We start from the raw sequence: 17,438 nt of genomic DNA, 5'->3' as shown, positions 1-17,438 counted from the left end.
GAGCCCAAGGCAAGTGTTTCTATTGCATTCTGTAATGTTCTAAATCGACCTTCCGGGTATAGGTCAGACTGCATTAGGCAGCCACTCTCCTGAGGATAAACACTGTTATCCATAGTAACGCTCTCCAGATATTACAAACTAACTTAATTGAGAAGAATAAACCAAATGATAATTGATGCTTGAAGCAGTGGGTGAGGTTATGATAGTGTTTGTTCACAGACAGAATACCATTCATTAAATGGGCATATTTAGGCCAGATACATAAAACACAAAAGCCCTAAGACCATAGTATGTACAGTGTGAGTTACTGAAGACCCCAAAATACGTGAGGCCAAGTTTTCTGGTGAAGATGATACGTGTGTTACATTGATTTTTGGGTACTGTGGGCCTCAGGGGGACATCACCATGAGCCGTACTCATCGTGGCTCATGCTGACACACACAAAACCACCTTGGTTCGCTCATAAGATTAAAAAGTTAATCCACAGGACCTGAAGTGGTCAATAATGAGATTCTACTAGCTACTCCTACAAAGGTTGGTTAATAGGTTTCACAGGTCTGTCTTTCACAGGCCACTGCACAGTTCTTACACAGAGGTAAGTTAGCTAAGCCAGTGCTACAGGGTTAAGTTGTAGCCTAAGGACACCTCCACATAATTGTTGTAAAGGCAATAGCTCGGACCATGAACTGCTCTCACTTTACTTTATGGAATAATGCTCGCTGACTGACATTCACACTAGTTGGTGATGAACATAAATTCAAGATTCTTAATGAAGAGTTTACTCCCCTGCTGATTGTTAATAGTTTTCATGCATAGTTTTTAACAGGCTAAGATCTAGGTTGTGATATTTCAACATGGTGGTACATGGTTCCCATGAGTTGGTTATAGGAGAGATGGGTATAGGAGTGAAAGGAAGTACAGTAATAAAGAAGTCCTCAAAAAAGTTAAATTTAACTTTCTCATGAAACAAATCCCCCTTAGGGTACATCAGGTTGCCTTTCAGTAAATTAATAATTAAAGTTAAATCAAAACCATTAGTGAGATGGCAGTCAAACCAGAGCCCACTCCTTAATCAGATATACCAGATACTGGCTTTGAGATTGTAGTGCGTCAAATGATTGTACTTGTGGATCTAGGAAAGGTCATGATTTACAGTTTACAATTTGTTTTCCTTTTCTCTATGCAGAACTGGAAGAAAAAAGAAAAAAAGAACAACTTCTTGCTAAACGAAAAGAATTGAAACATGACAAAAAAGCAAGAGCCATGGCATCCAGGACAAAGGACAACTTTAGAGGATATAATGGAGTGCCCGTGGAGGAGAAGCCTAAGAAAAGTCCAATTTTTGAAGAAACACAACAGATGTCCAGTCCGAGTGCAGATGAGGAATACATTTCTGAAGCAGAATCCTTTGAATACACCAAGACTGATTCGGAGCAGGAAGAAGCTGAAGAGTATGAGGAATTTGTGCCGGAAATTATAGAACCACCTAAAGTAGAAGAAAAACCAAAGCCACCTAAAAGATTGCCCCCTCCCCCACCAATTAACTTTACAGATCTGCTGAAACTAGCAGAAAAGAAACAATTTGAGCCAGTAGTAATGAAAACTGTGAAAAAGGTTGAAGAACGACCAAGAACTGCAGAGGAGCTGAAAGAGTTGGAGTGTAGGGAAAGAAAGCACAAGAAAATATGCCTAGAGCAGGATGTGAGACGAATAGAAAAAGAGCCAAAAGGTGCTGGCGAATTTCACTCTTCAAAGCAAAATTATTCACAGAAAGATATTAAGTCACATAATGTCAGCAAAAGCTCTTCAGAAAAACATTCAGTTGTAAAAGGAAATCCGTCATCTGTGAGTTGTTTTGATAAGAAATCCAAAACTATTGTGTCAAATGACAAATCCACAAGTTCGAATGCCAAATGTGTTACACTAGAAAAAGCAAGAACTGGACAGGGTGGGTCTCTTAAATCCTTATCTGGTAGTGGGAGCAGTAATCCTGGGTCAAATATTAAAAGTTCAACCTCAAAGGTAACTCTGAATGGATCACTTAAAATTCAACCTGCAAAAGAAGTTGATTTGAAGAAAAGTAAGCCTATACCTTTTAAATCTGAAGCTACACCTTCCAGTCACGATTTGAAGATGCATTCCAGTTCAGGGAAATCTGGGAGCAAAATGGGCTCTAGCCACGTGCCCAGCAGTTCAGGTGCCCGTACCGTGCCGCCGATGAGCCGTTCAGGGGCAGGGTCATCCCAGCTGTCCAGCAGTTCAAGCAGTGAGTCTTTACGGGCTGGTAGCAGTTCAGGTATCAAGCCACCACAGCTAGCTAACACTGTAAGCGCTGGGTCAGCAAGGCCAGATGCAACTTTGGGTTCTGGGTCGTCCCGGCCAGCCAGCAGTTCAGGGACAGAGTCATCACGTACTCTTAGCAATTCAGCCACCGCTGGGTCATCACGACTGGCTGGAAGTTTGGGTTCTGGATCATTGCGACCGACCAGCAGTTCAGGGGCTGGGTCTTCACGACAAACCAGCAGTTTGGGCTCTGAGTCTTTGCGACCATCCAGCAATTCGGGCCCTGGCTCTTTGCGACCATCCAGCAATTCGGGCCCTGGCTCTGTGCGACCATCCAGCAATTCGGGCCCTGGCTCTGTGCGACCATCCAGCAATTCGGGCCCTGGCTCTGTGCGACCATCCAGTAGTTCGGGTTCTGGGTCTTCGCGGCCATCCAGCAGTTCGGGTTCTGGGTCTTCGCGGCCATCCAGTAGTTCGGGCCCTGGGCCATCGCGACCATCTAGCAGTTCGGGCCCTGGGCCATCGCGACCATCTAGCAGTTCGGGCCCTGGGCCTTCGCGACCATCTAGCAGTTCGGGCCCTGGGCCTTCGCGACAATCTAGCAGTTCGGGCCCTGGGCCTTCACAACCATCTGGCAGTTCGAGGCCTGGTTCTTCACGACCATCCGGCAGTTCGGGCCCTGGTTCTTCTCGACCATCCGGCAGTTCGGGCCCTGGTTCTTCACGACCATCCAGCAGTTCGGGCCCTGGTTCTTCACGACCATCCAGCAGTTCGGGCCCTGGTTCTTCACGACCATCCAGCAGTTCGGGCCCTGGTTCTTCACGACCATCCAGCAGTTCGGGCCCTGGTTCTTCACGACCATCCAGCAGTTTGGCCCCTAGTTCTTCGCGACCATCCAGCAATTCAGGCCCTGGGTCTTCGCGACCATCCAGCAGTCAGGGTTCCGGTTCTTCGCGGCCATCCACCATTTCAGGCCCTGGCACATCCCGGCCAGCTGGAAGTTCAGGGGGAAGTTCAAGCAACAAACCAAAATCGGGTTCTGAGAAAGTCTCTGGATCTGGACGGTCAAGCAGCAATTTGGGCAAGGAATCATCAAAGTCTACCAGTAGCTCGGGATCTTTGCCAATTAATAGCAGTTTGAGTGCAAAACCTAATCGGCCTGCCACTGGCTCTGTTACAGGTCCAGGGAGACCTGTTAGCAGCTCTGTCTCTGGAACTACAAAGCCCAGTGACAAGTCTGTCTCTGGACCTGCCCGACAGAGTGGACTTGTGCGTCCAGTTGGCAGCTCTGGTGCTGCTCCTGCACATCCAGGTGGAAAATTGGGTTCGCAAACTGTGAAACAAGGTGTTGGGTCAGTCTCTGGCACTGGGAGGCCTGGTGGAGGTTCAGGCATTGGATCTGGGTGCCATGGTGCAAGCAGTGGGCTGAACGGCAGCAAATCTGTTGTGCAAAACAGTAAATCTGCACCATCCAAACCTAAATGCACTGTTGTGGCAGAAACCATCTCAACAAAGAACTTTGGTGCAAAACCAAACAATGGACCAGTAAATGGAACGAGGCCCACTCTTGTCCCTGGACAAAGACCAATAATGCGCCCACCAGGTAAAGTGTTAATTTTTCTGAAAAAAAATGATTTACATTGTTTTCCTTGTGACCGTAATACATTTAGTTTTTTGTTTACAAATGCTGTCCTAATTGGGATAGTTGTGATATGATTTCATGTGTACAGCTAGTTGCAATGTTTTGTTAATGCAAGTGTCGACCAAAGCAAATTTTAGCATTTTATTAATTTATTTATGTTTACATAGAGAAAAGAAGCCTGTAGCTTTTGCTTCTATATTAAATTATATTTATATTTCATAAAACATTGTTTGCGATGAAGTAGTTCTGGATTTGATGCAACAGAGTGTAAATTTAAGGCTTCTCATGCCATAGGGAATGCTCCAGAGTGTTTCTGCAATTGTGTTAGTCGCCTATAACTGAATCGGACCACCGAGACTATATCGCCTTGCCATCTAAAGGCAGTTGCTGCGCTTCATTAATCTTGCTCAAATCTAATCAGTGACTGGAATGTATTATGGCATCTAATTGTAAACTAACAGGTATTTGTGCTTAATAAACATAGCTATATATTCTACAAACGTTTTATGCATGGCATCTGTGTTTGGCTGCTGTATAGATGGTTTGATGCAGCATTGTAAAAGCAAGCTCACTAATAATAAAAGGCTGTATTTGAGTGTGCCTTTGGGTACTTTTCAAAAATGTTTAAATCGGTGATGGGTTTTAGAAAGTTATGTATTTTTGAAGCACTGATCTTACTTGTATTTTTTTTTTCTTTCTGCTACTGTTTGATCAGGGTCACCTTTTCAACCTCCTTGGGGACGCGGAGATTCCTTGAGTCTTTTGCTCCTACTTTAATAGCACTAATCTGTACTCTTATTCCCCTTGTCCGTGTGAAGGTGTTTCTAATGGAATATCTACATTCTTTTCTTTAGCATTTATCCTAGTATGCTACCATTGCTTCTGGAATTTTACATCAGGAATCCTTACATTTTGTTAAGTATATTGGGAGTCCTTTAGGAGTGGGTAAAATAATCCGTTCTTCAGAAATTTGGGGAGAGTAACGCAGAGTCCTGGCCAAATTCGCCCAATCACTGCATGATGGAATTTATTCTTGCACGCAGCTCCAGAACGGTAAGTGGGTGAGCGAGATTCGGTGTCCCCTAGCAAGATTTCCATTCAGAAGGAGGACATCTTCCAAGATTTTCCAATGCGGGCTGTCGCGACCAGTAGAAGGCTGGTGCTTGAGTAGTAAATCTGCTTGAGCGGCAGCAAAATCAAATTGTGTAGCTGCACCCTCTTGCGCGCTGTGTGGTGCCATTCGCAATGATTTTTCAGCACAGAACGTGCTCCCTGCGCCAAATCACAGCGCGAGCAGCACTCCGTACCTATTTCTGTCCGTTGTCAGAACTACACGGAATCTCGCTGGGCTTTTATGTAGCTCCTTGGAATTCCGCTGAGTCAAATTCCGTGACTTCCACTCACCCCTAGAGTCCTTTCATTGCAAGTAAGTTTTACTACTTTACCTTGGAAGTCCTTTACTTTGCAGGTGTGTATATTTTAAAAAGCTTAAATATGTGAAAAATATAAATCTGTTTCAAAGGTTACAACATTTCCTAGTTATTGTGAAGGAAACTTTCAGTTCTGTTAAGGATAGAGAGGCAACAAATATGCCTTCTAGCTTTACTTCATTCTCCAACAGCAGCTCACTGTACATACAAACAGTACTATTTCACACATCTCCGAAGTCATTGGGATAAAATGTAGTTCAGACGTACCCAGTCACAGTCCAACAGCAGTTATGAAAGCCCTAGAACACTTACCTTTCCCTTCTTGTTCCTGTTATCTATCCCTTGTTGCATCTCGTTTGTCCTTATTCTTGTTTCTGTTTCATTCCTTAACTAAGCAAAGAAGGAACTGTTTATCGACAATTGCAGACAATAAGGTACACCTAACAGAATAACATTTTCCAATACATCATAGCAACCAGCTACTTACTCTGTAAACCACTGGGTTGAACCTCCTTTCAGAATTTTCCTTTACTGGCTCCACCGGGTTTGTTAATACTCCCCCACACATGTCCTTATGAGAATTGAACTTTCATACATGATAGGAAAAATAATTCTATGCCCTCACTGCAGGTGGGGATTACGCTACTTCAAAGCTTGCTCAGCAGCAACAAAGCCACATCTTCCACTGGTATAAAGTAAAAAGGCTTGAAGGTAGAATCGGGCAACCAGTCCATAGCCTTTATAATATCCTATAAATGAGCACCCAGAGAAAAGGCATTAGAAGCCAAAGTTACCCCAGTATTGGAACTTTCATAGATTCTCATGCTTTGTAACATTCCCCGTCGTCGGAATGGGAGCCTCGGTAACAAAAATATATATATATATATATACATATGTATAACCATAGAAACAGAAGAGAAAAATAGGCCTAGGCCTCATCTCATTTTGTAGTATATCACCCTCTTTGTGTAAAAGAGCCCAAACTTTTGCCAGGGCCAATCAGCACAGCCTCACCCTCTGGAACCTTCCTGAGAGAGCTCAGAGCCTCAGATTTTTCTACCGCACGTTGTGCTAGGGAGTCTCCACTGAGCTCTGCTCAGTTTTTCTCAGAATTTAACTTTTGGATATCTTTATTGCCATCTTTTGTGACAGAATGTCAGAAAGGGAGAAGAAAGCTTTATTTAGAGCTTGTGCCTCTTGTGGGAAGAAGAGACTGTTTGTGGAAGACAGGCATGAGAACTGCATATACTGCCTGTACCCGGAACACAAGGCCACAGACTGTAAAATCTGTCGGACCTTCTCGACCAAGACCTTGAGAGACAGAGAGGGGCGCTTGCTGACGTGGCTGCAGAAGTTGAAGACCAGGGAAGTCATCTCTTCGGATGAGGAGGAATCTATATCTGGCACCTCCTCCAGGAGATCGAAGAAGAGGGGTAGGTCATCTCCCTCCACTTCTGCGGAACCCCCTCTCAAGGTTCCTCTCAAAGCCCCTCACGGGATCTCTGACAGGTCTGAGGAGGCTGGTCCCAAAAAATCTCCTCACGTCAGTGTAAAGGAGAGGCAGGGACGGGCTACTGTGGACATAGCCCCTAAGGACATGAAGGAGGTTGCTACATCTTCCACTCCGTCCCAGAAGGAGAAACCTGTAAAAAAACATGCTGCAGAAACTCCTCAGTCAGTTCCACTGAAGAAACCGCGTCCGTCGACGCAGGCAAAAGCAGGTACGTCGACGACGATCTCCTCAGTTAAGCCTATTTCCATGGGGCCGTCGACGAGACCGTCGACGATGTCTACTTCGTCGTCTTCGACAGCGGTGTCGACGACGAAGACCACGTCGACGATGACGACGACGACGAGTTCGTCGATGTTGACGACTACAAGTTCGTCGACGAGACCGTCGACGGGTGCTCCGCCGACGATGAAACATACTCCGTCGATGAAGAAGAAAGCTCCGTCGACGACTGCTCCGGCGGCGACTGCTCCGGCGGCGACTGCTCCGTCGACGACTGCTCCGTCGACGACTGCTCCGTCGACGACGATCACAGGACTGTCGACGGCCTCATCGTCGACGACGATTTCAGCTCCGTCGACGACAGTTGCCCCTCAGTCGACGATGTCGTTGTCGAGTTCGTCGTCACTGGTAATCCCGTTGCCATCGACTCCGTCGACGAGACCGCCGACGACGAAAAATTTGGAATTTACCACCCAAAGATTAGTGATTACACCGGCCATGACTTCCCCTAGGCGGGTCACGCCTTTGCCACCATCCATGCTTCTCGAGGACTCGGAGGAGGATGAAGAGGATGGGCAGTTTGGGGACGCATACAGCCCTTCAGACCTGAATGTCAAACAGCAGGACACAGATACGGAGGAGTTTTATGGTCCAGAGGTGCAGGAGGGGCACCAAAGCTTGACACAGGGATTACGCCCCCGCTCTATGAGGCAGGACCTGATTGCCTTGCCAGTGGCTTTAGTGTCGGATTTGCAACAGATGCTGCAAGACTATAGATCTCGTTTTCCGACGTTGCCGGATCGCACTCCAGTGCGTCCTTCTCCATTGGAAGTGCCACGTGACATGCCAATGAACTTGCCACCTCTACCAAGAGAGGTACCTCGTTCCATTTCACCGGTGCTGCCCTTAGTGGTTCCCCAACCTTCAGGTACGGAACCTGCTGATGATGACGCAGACGATGCAGATACGGACGAAGACGATGAGGGACAGGTAATCCCTCTTACAGATCCAGGGGATCCGGATGGGGACCCTGATGATACGCAGGATCCAGATGCTGTAGGCCGAGAGACAAATATATCGCCTCCGGCGGACATTGGTGGTTTCCATAATTTGATGGAACGGGCATCCAAGAGGTTTGGTTTGCCCTTTACGGTGGAGCAGTCTGACTGCTTCCTATATGACTTTAAAGCCCAATATAAGAAGTCTGTAAGATCTATTCCCATTATAGAACATGTCTGGGATGAGGGTCTGAAGACAATGCAAAATCCAGCAACAGTCATTCCGGTTCTTCCCCGGCTGGAGAAGAAATACAAGGCACCAGAGGGCAGTCCTGCGTGTTTTCTAGGACAACCTAAGCCGGATTCCGTTATTTCACAAGCCGCACAAAGTAAGTCAAAAAATCCGTCCACTCCATTAACCACGCCTCCAGATAAAGAAGGCAGAAGACTGGACAATGTGGGTAAAAGATTCTCCACCATGGCCAGCTTGTTGGTGCGTGCGGCTAATTCTCTGGCTATTCTGGGCAGATACGACCGCCAGATGTGGTGTGATATGGAACCGTTCCTGGACCAGCTACCAGAAACTAGTCAAGACGAAGCCAGACAGGTGCTGATGGAGGGAGAACGATGCTCTTCGGAAGTCATCGACTGTGCGATGGACATTGCTTCAACTGCCTTCAGGGCTTTGGCAGGGTCAGCCGTCTTGCGCCGTCAAGGCTGGTTGAAAGCGACCTGGTTTCGCCAGGAGGTCCAGAATAAGATCTTGGACCTTCCCTTTGACGGAGAGATGCTTTTTGGTAAGCATGTGGACGACGCCCTCCAAAGCATTAAAAAGGACACCGATACAGCTAAGTCCTTAGGATCTTTGACCTACCGTAAAGTGCCATTCAAAGGGGCACGTGGTCGGGGGTTTTCTAACTACAGAGGAAACCAACGACAATATTCCACACAATCTGGACAGTCCTATAAAGGTCAATATTCCAGCCAGCGCCAAGGACAGTCGGCGTCTTTCTCTCGGCAGTCCCAGAGAGGACGTCAGAATCGCCAGGGACGAGACAACGCCAAGAGGCAATAGCGGCCTCCTGGCTCTGGCTACTGTTCCTCCCCTACCACAAACACCGGTCGGGGGCAGGATATCTTTTTGTCTGGACAGCTGGGTGCGTTTAACATCAGACCGGTGGGTCTTGAATATAGTTCAGAGTGGCCATACGTTGGAGTTCCAAAATCTTCCTCCAACAAGAGCTCCAGACGCCCGTGCAGCGAAACATCTCCGACTATTACATCTCGAAGCCCACCAGCTTTTCATCAAGGGGGCGATAGAGCCCGTGCCACTTTCACAAAGGGGCAAGGGGTTTTATTCCAGGTTCTTCCTGGTTCGGAAGACGGAGGATGCGTGGCGTCCTATACTAGACCTCAGGGAGCTCAACACCTATCTCATCAAGCTCTCTTTCAGGATGGTCACTCTCCAGGATATTCTACGACTACTCAATCCGGGAGATTTTTTGGCATCCCTGGATTTAGAGGATGCTTACTTTCATGTTCCAATCCACCCAGCTCACAGGCAATATCTACGCTTCACAGTAGGCAAGACCCATTTCCAGTTCAAGGTGCTCCCGTTTGGCCTGCGGTCGGCACCCCGCATTTTCACGAAGATGCTGGCACCAGTCGCTGCTTTCCTGAGGAAGCAGTCCTTGGAAGTGTTCCCGTACTTGGACGACTGGCTCATCAAGGCTCCGTCGTTCAGGGCAACGTCTCAGGCTGTGTCAACTTGCATAAGATTGTTCGCCCATTTGGGTCTTCAGCTCAATGTGTCCAAGTCGGAACTGATACCCTCCAGGTCACGGAAGTTCCTTGGGGCAATTCTGGACACGAGACGATGCACGGCTCGTCCGTCAGAGGAGCGTCAGGGCAAACTGGCCGCTTCCGCTCGTCAAATGCTGCACAAGAGACATGTATCGGTTCGACAGTACAAGTCCTTGCTCGGATCAATCTCATCCTGCATACCTTTGATACCGCATTGCAGGCTTCATATGCGCCCTCTACAGGAGGAGTTGGACAAACAGTGGCTTCAGGCAGAAGGATCGTTCAACGACAAAGTATGGATAACGCCTGCCATGCGCACAGCCTGCGAATGGTGGCTGGTGAAGCAGAACATCGCAGGAGGATTAACGTTCCGAATCCCTCCTTCTCCTATGGTGGTGACCACGGACGCTACCCTAGAAGGGTGGGGAGCAGTCCTCCAGGAGCTTCAGGTCAGCGGTCACTGGAGTCCAGCAGACAGACGGCACCACATCAATCTTTTGGAGCTAAGGGCCATTCACTTAGCCTTGCTGGCGTTCCTTCCCAGACTTCAGAACCGTGCAGTGCTGGTCCGGACAGACAACACTACGGCCATGCACTATATCAACAAACAAGGGGGAACGAGATCGCGGACGCTGTCCAAAGAAGCTCAGGTGATCTGGGAATTTGCGATCTCTCACGGGGTCACTCTGCGAGCCGAGCACCTAGCGGGGTGTCTCAACATCACAGCGGATGCTCTAAGTCGCCAGACGAAGGGGACACACGAGTGGGAGCTGGATCAGGCCACGCTGGAGGCAGTGTTCAAGAAATGGGGTACTCCGACCATAGACCTCTTTGCGACCCCGGAGAACGCCAAGTGCCGGTTTTACGCAAGCAAGGTTCCCCAGCGAGGGTCTCTGGGGAATGCCCTTTCGATTGCTTGGTTCGGCGCATTTTGCTACGCCTTTCCTCCGATTCCCCTCATTCCTCGAGTTCTCAGGAAGGTCAGGGCAGAACCATGCAAGATGATCCTCATTGCTCCAGCATGGGCGCGGCAGTTCTGGTACTCGGAACTCCTACTTCTCTCCCAGGATCGCCCGATTCGCTTGCCACTGATTCCATCTCTGTTATCGAGAAATCAGGGGCAAGTCCTCCATCCGGATCCGGAGTCACTTCACTTGTCAGCGTGGCTCCTGAACACAGAGAATTCCGCCATCTGAATCTGTCTAAGGAATGCAGGGATGTTCTATCTCAGGCGCGGGCACCAAGCACTAATAAGACCTACAGGGCAAAATGGAAGAGATTTTGCCTTTGGTGCCAGAGGAATAAGCTCCATCCTTACAAATCCCTGCCACATCAGATTTTGCCCTATATCCTGTCTCTGGCTAAATCAGGTGTGGCGCACTCTTCGATCAAGGTACATCTGGCTGCCATATCCCGCTTTCGACGGAAGACATCGGGGCCATCTCTATGGTCTGCAAGGATTGTTAAGCAGTTCCTTAAGGGGTTATTTCGGATGTATCCTCCGGTCCGGCCACCTCCGCCTATCTGGCAGCTTAACCTGGTACCGGCTCAACTGATGAAAGCGCCCTTTGAGCCGATTCACAAAGCGGATTTGAAGTTCCTATCTTGGAAACTAGCCCTTCTCCTGGCATTGACTTCGGCTAGGAGAGTTAGTGAACTCCAGGCTCTCTCTATAGTGGAGCCTTTTCTACAGTTCAAGAGGGATGTCATGATTTTGAGAACCAACCCAAAATTTATCCCGAAAGGTGCCTTCGGAGTTTCATTTGAATGAACCCTTAATTTTGAACTCCTTTTTTCCGCGTCCTTCCACTCAAGCGGAACGAACATTGCATTCTTTGGATGTCCAAAGATGCCTGAAATTCTATCTGGAGCGCACACGCTCTTTCAGAAAGTCTACTCAACTATTTATCGCCTACAGTGCACCACGGAAGGGGTTACCGCTCGCCAAGAGTGGCATTTCCCGCTGGATCTCCAGTGCAATTCAGTACTGTCATCAGGCTGCGGGCAAACCTTTGGATAAAAGGGCCCGAGCGCATTCTACGAGAGCGATGGCGTCTTCAGTGGCTCTCTTCGCTGGAGTGGCGATTAAGGACATTTGCAGGGCAGCAACGTGGAGCAGTGTACACACCTTCACGAAGCACTACTGCCTGGAATCGGTGGGACGAGCTGACGCTGCTGTTGGTCAAGCAGTCCTCCGGAATCTTTTTCAATGAGAGGTGAGCTTTCCCTACAATCCCTCCATCCTGGTAAGCACATTTGGTTTCAGTAATGGTTGTTTTATCATGTACACTGAGATGATTTTGTAAAGCCATGTATTTACCGAAATGTGCTTGTCGTGATCTACTGCTTGCTATTCTGATACAAAGCATGAGAATCTATGAAAGTTCCAATACTGGGGTAAGAAAACAAGTTACTTACCTGTAACTTTGGTTCCCCAGTATTGGTAACTTTCATAGATTCTCATGCGCCCACCCACCTCCCCTGGGAAAGCTCTGCCGGTTTACTAAGGTAGTGGCTGTTGGCACAACGGCTACGAAAATCTGAGGCTCTGAGCTCTCTCAGGAAGGTTCCAGAGGGTGAGGCTGTGCTGATTGGCCCTGGCAAAAGTTTGGGCTCTTTTACACAAAGAGGGTGATATACTACAAAATGAGATGAGGCCTAGGCCTATTTTTCTCTTCTGTTTCTATGGTTATACATATGTATGTATATATATATATATATTTTTGTTACCGAGGCTCCCATTCCGACGACGGGGAATGATACAAAGCATGAGAATCTATGAAAGTTACCAATACTGGGGAACCAAAGTTACAGGTAAGTAACTTGTTTTCTTCCCCTCGCTGATTGTACGCTAAACATGGACACATGAGTTTCTGCTTCTTGCATAACCCACCTCACTTCACCTATCTAGCAATTGTAGGTGAGGATCATGCAATTTGATCAATTGGGGAAGCCGGGATTGGGCTTTGGGTTTTTTTTGCATTATTTTGTACACTTCAATTTCAATCCGATTCAGTAATGAAGTTACTTCTTTTTTGACACTTGACTTTCCCGAGGTTAGTGATAGCAAGTAGAAGGCTGGTAGCGGGATAGTGATTCAGATGCTGCATAACTCAGTTTTGCCAAATCTGAGTCTTCTAGAGACTTGAGTATTCATCTAGAGAGCAGTATGGAATGACACCTTCAAAATAACGCCATGATTCAGTGACCACACCATGTACATGCTTGGCTTCTCCAACGACCACCTTACCTGCTACCCTGGCCTGCAAACCACCACTCCCATCCTACTGGCATTAGTCAGCCTTCTGGCACACCACAGACCATATTTTGTGGCCCCTGGGAAAATGTTTGCCAGTACCCATGGTCTAGACACTGTAATGGTAACACTAGAAATGTTAACATTCTACCTGATCAATCTAAGGCAATGTGTGAAACCCTTTTGAATGACACCAAGCAAAGTAACATGGCCAGCTTACCCGGTTAGTTCCTTTCTCTTCAGACAGTCTGTACTCTGCCTTGATAGGCACAGGCTCAATATCTTATTTACAGCCCTCAAGTAAGCATATAGCTTGTGGGATGCACAGAGATTCGGACTCCTCCCAACAACTTGCAAACCATTTGATGTTCCCCCAATGAGACACCATTCACACGGCATGATCTGCTGACAATATATGATCTAAATGGGGTTACTGACCTGTAAGCTTTATCTTCCGCTACAAACTCAGAGAGAAAATTCCAGACCTAAACAGTTGTGAACCCCATGGAATCCTGACCTTGTTCCACACACCAAGCAGGCAAACATCACCAGGCTGTCCTGTAGTGCTTGAGTATGCTCTCTTCCCAAGCTTTCTCAAGTTGATCAGAAAGTCCCAAAAGGCCTAGAATTGACTAGCATCACCTGTACTCCTCCATGCCACGAGGTGGGGTGAACCCTCCTCCACCAACTGGTGATACCGGTGTTGAATTCCAAAAGCTGGGTTTTATTGAAAAGCAGTTTATTAGAAGCAGCACGATACAACAGGACTGCACACAAGTCCTTTGGAAACTCCCTTGCAGAGAGATTCTGGAACCTCACTATGGAGACAGCAGCACAAAAACAGCACTTAAAAGTAAACACCATAACACAAAGTCTATGTATATACAACCACTGGCCTTGGGGATCTCTTAGAGTTGTCTGACCGAGGTGGAGAGGGATTGATGAATCGCTGGGAATTTCCTTCAGACCCGGAAATCAAACTTGAGATCTCCAGACTAGTGTAATGAGAACCACGTTCATGGACTGCCCCCTCTCTACCATGGTGACGGGTGGAGAGGCATAGTTGCTGTCCTTGGCCCTCTCTTGTAGGAAAGCATCTGTTGCCAGACCTCTCAGGTCCAGTCTCCAGCCGAATTGCGAGGGGAGTTAGTGATCCAATCTTAAGGAAAATAAGATTGATACAACATGGGCCCTATCTGTCCATGAGAGCTCAAAAGATCTCTGGGTGCAGCATCCAGGTGTTCCAATCTTGACAGTGTCTGGACTACCAATCTGGTGAATCATTTTGGTAAGCCGGAAGGTCCTGCATTCTCATGGCTATCTGATTCTTCTGACAATGGTGCCGGAAGTATTTTGCCAGTTCTGTAACGTTCTTCAGTCTTGTTCCTGCCAGGTGATGGATTTAACAGGCTGCCGATTTTTAAAAATTCACGGCCCTTCATTTTGCTCTGCACTTGACTGCGAATAAGCTCGCTAGAATTTCCAGCTAGATGATATGTAATGCCAGTTCGTCGGCTGCCCGTTTAACTCCAGTGGATCGATCCCCACATTGGTGCTCCATCCCAGTCTGTTGATGTTCAATTCTGTTACCAGGTCCAGGGTATATCCAAAGATCGCCCCCCCTATTGCATGATTCCATGTGCTGTGGGCACCAATTGATCTCCTCCCTGGCCTCTGCTTTGAGATCCACTTGTTCTGCATATATCTGGCCTCTCCTCAGATGGTGAAGTTTCAGAATTTGAAGCCTTTGGGTGGTGGAGCAGCCACAGAAATATGGCCTGTATCAACAGACCTTAAAGTCCCACCAACCAAGCAAATTTTTTTTTTTTTGCAACTGTAAAGTTAATCATTATTGAATGCGGCACAGTGACACGAACGCGCTGCAGGTCTCACATGATATTCTCAGTAGTACATATTTAAACATATTCCTGGCACAGCTTTAGAAACATATTTCAGGGGTTGTTTTTGAATAAGAAAGCACGGAAGTGTGGTCAGGATTGGATATAATTTGTCTCCATGCTTTGTGATTTTTTAGGTCCAGATCCTTTATGGAGAATTTAGAAAGTGCTGAAATGTGACCATCATGATGTCAATGTCAAATTCAATTTTCCTCCAAACTTTATATAGATGCAGTGCTTAATTTGTGAAATAATAAGTGCCAGGACCCTGAACAGTAGGCCACTGGTACTTTCACCACCCATTGCCCGTCATCGCTGCCAATGATGGTACCAAAACTTCTACTAACCCTTGCTTGCAAGTGCAACAGTTCAGAGTATTCCAGGTTCCCAAAGCTACAGGAATGGCTGGGGAGGCAGGTATTAGTCATTGCTTTATGTATATTGTATTAATAAACAACGTTTTTTTTTTTTTAACTTTATTTTTAACATTTTGCACATTACATCTTCTACAACACAGCGTGAGTACAGCAAAGAGCGAAGATATCAAGCAAATAGGCACTAATCACAATCCCAACTGGCCACATCTTCCCACGGGGGACCTTCATTCCTGTCCAGTATTATAGGCTATACACCGCTCACCCCGTCCCACGGGTTCCTTACATCGCAACATCCTAATAGTGTTGTGCGACACAGCTAAAGCATACAACATGTGGACTAGGCATTCTACCCTCACGTCTCTGGGAGACCGCCCCGACCCCCCCCCCCCCCCCCTCACAGTACACTGGTACCAAAGAACAAGCACCAGGGGGTGCCATGAACCCCAACCAACAGCAGTCCACGCTACGAGGGGACAACCTCCCAGCCCCCTCACCCCGAGCAGTTTGCGTATCCGTGATAGCTCAGAGGCAGCAAGTTTTCCCCCTAGACCCCCGCATCCCCCTCCAAAGCATGGGAGTCCGCCACCCCCACGGCAGTCGATAATAGGTAAGACTGAAGGGGCCCCCAAATATCTTTTGGTCTAGATATTAGCGGAAGGGTCTCGGCATATGTGGCGAACTGTCCCTGGCAATAGGTCAGGTCAGCAATCCAGCCCTTGAATTTAGGAGCCCTCCCCCTACCCCACCTGCAAGCCACCCTGCGCCTGGCCAACAGCAATACCATACCAGTGAATTTGCAATGCGCCTGTGGGATGTGCGCAGTGTAACCTAGTAGCACCCGCACTGGGTCTCTCTCCACTGGTGTATTCACCAAATCCATCCTCCCCAGAGCCTGGAAAACTTGTGTCCAGAAATCCAGTATTCTCTGGCATTCCCATGCCAAGTGTACAAAACCCGCACCCGGCTGGCGACATCTCTCACACCTGTCATTATCCGCCAGCGCGAATCAAAACTTTTTAGCGGGCGTATAGTAAAGGCGCTGTATAAACTTATAATGAATTACTCGCAATCTGCCACTAGCAGACACCCTTGCAGTTTGGAGGCAGCAATACTCCCACTGCTCTTCAGTCACTTCTCCTCCCAACTCCTCACTCCACTGGGTCCTCGCCGTGCATCTGGGCCCCGCATAATGTTTGCGTATGTTATGGTAGAGTCGGGACACTAAGTGCCTGCGATCAGCGGACCCCAGCATCTGGTGCAATGGTGCAAAGATCTTGGGCTCCTGCGGGAACTCTGGAAGGATAGTGCGAAGGCCCTGCCGTAGCAGGATGTAAAGAAATGTGTCTAGGGCCGAGGGAGAGGCCTCGCCAAACATTTGCGCAAGTGTGCAAAACTTGCCGTTCCGAAAGAGATCTCCCCATGTGACAATCTGCACCCGTGCGCGCATCTGATGAAAGACCCGTTCCTGTAACAACGGCATACCGGGATGATAGGAGAGCGGGAGCTTCGGGAAAATAGGCACGGGGACCCACATATACCGATTATTTGATGCCACGCATCCACTACGCATGTTACAGTGTTGGGTGGGGTGTCGCGGGAGCGCCTCGGGGCCTGTATCATTCCGTCCAGTGGGATAGGGTCCGCCAGCCAGTGCTCCGCAGCCACCTGTGGCATATATGGGGTGGGACGAATCCAGTAGTATGCGTAATGTGCATGCGCACTAAGATAATATATTTCAAAGTCCGGAATTTCGAATCCTCCCTGAACATAAGGTTGGGTTAGTATAGACTATTTAAGCCTGGGCTGTTTGCCGCCCCAGAGCAACCTGATGAGCTCTGACCGAAGGGTTTTAAAGAAGTGTCTCCCAGGATGATATGGTATATTCAAGAACAAATATAGGAATCACGGGAGCACCACCATTTTTATCAAGGACTCCCGTCCAGCGAACGAGAGGGTCAAAGAGATCCACCTGGTGACAGCGTCAGTGAGACGCTGCATCGCAGTGCCGTAATTGAGACG

The 17,438-nt window shown here is 47.9% G+C and overlaps 1 protein-coding gene across 1 annotated transcript in view; it reads left to right on the top strand.

The window, feature by feature from the left end:
• SPTY2D1 (SPT2 chromatin protein domain containing 1) overlaps window positions 1-17,438 on the top strand; it is a 239,443-nt gene that overhangs the window by 83,692 nt on the left and 138,313 nt on the right. The window contains exon 3 of the mRNA XM_085648050.1: window positions 1,187-3,886. Coding sequence (XP_085504176.1) covers window positions 1,187-3,886 — 2,700 coding nt within the window. The remainder of the gene's footprint in view (window positions 1-1,186; window positions 3,887-17,438) is intronic.

This window comes from Triturus cristatus, chromosome 3_2 (genome assembly GCF_964204655.1).
Source record: "Triturus cristatus chromosome 3_2, aTriCri1.1, whole genome shotgun sequence".
NCBI classification, from domain to species: Eukaryota; Metazoa; Chordata; class Amphibia; order Caudata; family Salamandridae; genus Triturus; species Triturus cristatus.
Note: the sequence above shows the minus strand (reverse complement) of the source record. Positions and strands in the feature narration are given on the sequence as shown.